The sequence below is a fragment of the Triticum dicoccoides genome, chromosome 6B, assembly GCF_002162155.2.
Source record: "Triticum dicoccoides isolate Atlit2015 ecotype Zavitan chromosome 6B, WEW_v2.0, whole genome shotgun sequence".
Taxonomy (NCBI): domain Eukaryota; kingdom Viridiplantae; phylum Streptophyta; class Magnoliopsida; order Poales; family Poaceae; genus Triticum; species Triticum dicoccoides.
Genome location: NC_041391.1, coordinates 157,764,809 through 157,769,521, shown reverse-complemented (window position 1 = coordinate 157,769,521; position 4,713 = coordinate 157,764,809). Strand labels below are relative to the sequence as shown.

The window sequence follows — 4,713 nt, the reverse complement described above, 5'->3', positions numbered from 1 at the left end:
AGAAGATAACTGTGTGGACCAGGTGTCGTTCAAGAAAGTTCCACCTTACCGGGAAGCAAACGACAGAAAAGATAAGTTGCCAGAGTTTGAGCAATCAGTTTTTAAATTTTAAGTCATTTTCCTTGAGCGACCGTGCTTTGTATGGAAAACCTGTGCGCAGAGGAACCAACTCGTAGCTAGTTGCGCCCTTACTTTGTTTCGAGTCCGCTCAACAACTTAAGTGAGCTACGACTAGTTGCGACAAGGTTGCTTGTCGGTAACGGCACTGCCAGCAGGCTGCTGACGTTCCGCACTCAGTGCTCGCGGCAATGGTGCCTGCGCCGGCAAGTTCCCTAAAAAGCGTAGGGCAGAAACATACTAAGCCAGGAATCAAGTAAAGGAAATAACATAGCAATCGATACCCAAAATAAAGTTATATTACAAGATAACTTGTCGCAGCACTAATAAAGTGTTCTCATGACATGACTAGCAGCGGCATGAAAAGAAGAAAACGGGCGGCCTAATCTACGCGGCCACCATCGACCCTCTTGACCTCATTCACCTTGTCCACAATGGGTGCAACAAGGGCTTTGAGCGCTTCCAGATCAGCATCTACCGGCAGTTTCTTGAGGACGTTGGTGAGGTTGAGGCCTGGGTTGCGGAAGGCCACTTTCACCAACACCTTCTCCAGAACTCTGGTGCAGATCATGCGCGACTCGTCGGCCAGCTGCTTTGGGATCTTCTCTCGGAGCTGCTGGAGGGCTGTCGCCACGCCTTTGAAGAACAGGGTGAGCTTGGCGCTGGGTTGGAGGTTCTCATCGGAGGAGTACCCAAAGTCCTCCACTCCCAGCTGCGCCAGCTCCCCGGCAATGACTGCAGCGATGTTCACGAGGCCCTCCGTCCAGAGCTCCATCGTATCCTTGAAGGTGTTCTGGGTTTTGTCGGCCCTCGCCAGCAGCGCTTCGTTGCCCTTGACCTCCTCCTTCAAGGCCACTTCCCGCTCTTTGGCGTCGTCCAGCGTCTGAGTCAAAGTGGCCAGCTTCAACTCAAGATCAGCATTGGAGTCCTTGGCGGCGCTCAGCTCTTTGCTCCTCTCAGCAAGAAGACCCTGCAGCTCGCCATGGGCGGCAGCATCCTTCTCGCGCTCAAGGTTGAGCGCGGCAAGCTCCTCGCCGCTCGCCTTCAGATCAGCCTCCAGCTGCGCCACCTTTGTCTCCAATTCCTTCTTGGCGGCCTCGGCAGCTGCGGCCGCGCCCTTTGCTTCCTTGAGAGCCCCGCCAAGTGCTTGCTCGCGCGCGGCGAGATCCTCCTCATGGCTGTCGAGGTTAACTTTCCGCTGCGCCAGCTCACGTTCTAGCGCAAACAGCTTCTCGCCGGCGAGCCGCTGTTGCTCTTCAGCTTCGGCCTTCTCGAGGAGGAAGGCCTTCCGCTCCTCAGCAAGTTGCTCCCGCTCCTCCGCCAAGGCCCGAAGAGCTTCCTGGCGGAGACCCCGGAGCTCCTCCGCGCGCTTCTCAATATCCACGCTCGCCTTCGCGACAAGCGCCTCCCGGGACTCCAGCTTGGTTTGGCGGGCGCGGTAGAGCGCCAACAGCTTCCGCAGCAGCCGCTCCTCCTCAGGCTCGCCACTGCTGCCGCTTGGCGCGTCGACCAACGACAGCCCCGCGGAGACAAGCACTTCTCCGTCAAAAGCTTCTCCTTCAACTGGTGCCCTAGAGCTTGAAGCCCAGGGGAGCTTGATGAAGATGCCCTCACCGGCCTTCAGATAGGCGCCGGGCTGGGGCTCCTCGGAGCCTGGCGCTGCGGCAGCAGCGGAGGGATCGGCGGTCGGTGTAGCGCCTGGCGCTCCTGCGGCTTCAGGGCCGTCAGTGCGATCGCTGGATCCCTCGCCAGCTTCTGCGGCGGCAGCCTTGGCGGCCTCTTCGCCGGCGGGCTCGTCGGCACCGGCTCCTTCTTCGGTGGCTGCGGCATCATCAGCATCGCCGCGCACGTTCTCCTCGCCGCCCGCCTCGGTCTCCATCGGCTCCGTGGAAGGTGGATCTGACGACCGGAGAAGAAGGAGAAGGTCAAGCAGATATCCAAAGAGAAAAATTAGAAGAAGAACACAAGGGAAGTATCAAGCAAGGGATTACCTGTACTGGGATCCATGGTCATGGGCTCCACCACCGGGGGGTCGCTAGTGCTGCCCCTTGCAGGATACTCCTCCCTTGCTGGAGACTCCTCCCTTGCCGGAGAACGCTCCCTTGCCGGGGAATCCTCCCTTGGCGGTGTAGTGGAAGCAGATGGCACGTCGGAGGCGGTTTCCGAGCCCTCCTGGTGAAGCTGTTCTGCCCCTACACAAACAAACCAACAGTCGGATATCAGTAAAGAAAGAGCACCCGTGCGCGCCCAAAAGCAGAAAGTAAACCATGCACTTACGCTGGGGGCTGCGCTGGGGGCTGCTTCGTGGAGTAGTTGCCGGGTCCGGCAAGGTGGTCTCGGGCACACCCCCTGCCGTCGCAGTGGGCTCGTCCTCGATGATAACCACCGGAACCTGGGCTCTCTTCGCTGCTCTTTGAGCCAACGTCCTGAAAAGGAATAGGTTCAGATCGAAGCAAGTCAGATACAAGACAAAGCAACAAAATTGAAGAACTACAAGTACAGCAGAGAAGTCTTACTCTTCTTCCTCCTCGTCGGAGCTGAGTGCGGAGAGGTCGAAGTCCGGCCCACCCTCGGCGCGACGAGGCGGAGGAGTAGGATCCCTCGGCCGCTTGGCAGGCGCAGTGGCGGTGGCCCGGGAAGACCCCGCTCCAGTTGCCGCAGCGGTGCGAGGCGCTCCCGCGGCAACATCACTTGTCGCAGAGGAGCGTGTCGCACGGCGTAACGGCTACTGATTCCTTTGCCGCCCCGCTGCGTCCCCGGTCTTGCGAAGACGCCTTCTTGGTGGAGCTGGGGGCTGCGCTGGGGGCTCCGCCTGCGGCAAGCGGCCTGGAGATGGTGGGCCACTCGCACCCTCGGCGGGCTCTCTCGACTCGGCGTCAGGCACGGCAAGCTCTTCCTCGCCGTCGAGCCACTCTCGCTCGGCAAGGCTTGCCGCCGCTTCTGCCTTTGCCTCCTCCACGGTGAACCCGAACTCGCCCGCGGCAGCGGCTGCCGCCGCCTCTTCCGCCCTGGTGGTGATGCGCTGCATCTCCTCCTCAGTGGTGTCGCGGGTGAGGCTCCTCTGCTCGTCGGCGCGGACCTCCACCTCGACCAGGCCGTCGAAGAACTGCTGCACAACGTCGTCCGCTGGCTCTTGCCACGTTGGGACAAGACCATGCGAGTCGCACAGCGGCATCATCGCGCGGATGCGGTCGAGCGAAGAATTGTTGCATAGCGGGACGACCCCCGCCGACAGCCTGAACCACTCTGGATGTTGGGAGTCGCGCTTGAACAGCTCCTTGAGCATCGCATCCAGCTGCAGCACAGTGAAGTTAAAATTAAGGCCCGGGCGCAGCCTCATGATATCCGTCGGACCACCGAACTCCCAAGCGGGTCTCTTCCTCTCTTGCAGGGGGGGCGATGCGGCGACGGAGAAAGTCTGCGCCTACGGCGCCCACAGTCAGCCCGGCAAGCCTGAGGCGCAGGATTCTGGTGACGGCAATCTTCAGCCTAGCGTCCTCCGGGGCCAGGCTGCTCCAATCGTTGCTCCGCACTACTGGGACTTGGCGCAAGGCGGTGAATGGCTGCGGGTTCTCCTCCATGATCCAACACCAATCCGCTCTCCACTCCTCCCATTTGCTGCGGAGCTCCCCCTCCAGATATGCCTCCTTCTTGCCGGCCCTCGAGATCCAGGCGATCCCGCCAGATAGAGGCTCTCCTCTCTCGACCCGGGGCATGAAGTAGTGGCGGAAAAGGGCTACGTTTGGGTGGACTCCGACAAAGTTTTCGCAGAGATGTGCGAAAACTGCCATGGTTAGAACGGCGTTGGGGGTGAAATCAAGGAGGTGGAACCCGTAGGTGTTCATGATATCACAGAAAAACTCCGAGAAGGGCGGGCAGAGCCCGCAGTAGAAGAACAGTGGGAAGAAGGGATATCCGTATGGAGCCCGTTTCGAAGCAGCAGCGGAGAGTACCTTTGTGCGTGGATGCGCTCGCGTCTCCGTCGACCAGAAGAGGTAGAACCACTCCCTCAGCCCCGCCGCGTCGAGCTCGGAGGTGAAAGTGGCCCGCTCCTTTCGCAGCGCCTCGAGCTGCAGCACCACGGCCGACTTCGCAACCTTCCCAGTCTTCGGAGCCATGGCGAAGGTGGTGGAGGAGATCGACGGCGTTGGTGGCGACGGCGGAGATGGGGGGCGGAGCGCTGCTCTCTCTCAGAAAGGGGGAGCGGCGGAGACTTTGGAGTAGTAACCGGCGAGGTGAGCAACTGCCTCTGTTTCCTCTGCTTATAAAGAGGAAGGGGGCGAACGTTACGCTTTTCCGAATAAAGAAACCACCCACGATCTCTCCCACGACGCCACATTCAACGCATGCCGTTCGGGGAGGGCGCGGTGGATGCGGAGTAAGAAACATCACGACCCAGGCCGCGCGTGCCCGTGCCCTGTTTTGGGCCTGGCCCAACAGCGCTCGGCACCGTGTGTGGCCCAGGCCCGGGGGCTCCTGTCGGTGTACTAGAGTAGGGGTACCCTAGTATCCCGAACTTGTACACGGGCAGTCGCAGCACCCCGTGGCAAGGCTTGCCAGGCGACCGCCAAGACCCTCCGTGGCTCCTTGCGAGAC

General features: G+C 60.6%; 1 protein-coding gene across 1 annotated transcript in view; it reads right to left on the bottom strand.

Moving 5' to 3' along the window:
* The window catches only part of LOC119320956, a 61,867-nt gene extending 57,632 nt beyond the window's left edge, over window positions 1-4,235 (bottom strand). The window contains exon 1 of the mRNA XM_037594850.1: window positions 4,105-4,235. Coding sequence (XP_037450747.1) covers window positions 4,105-4,235 — 131 coding nt within the window. The remainder of the gene's footprint in view (window positions 1-4,104) is intronic.
* Between the last annotated feature and the right edge of the window lie 478 nt (window positions 4,236-4,713).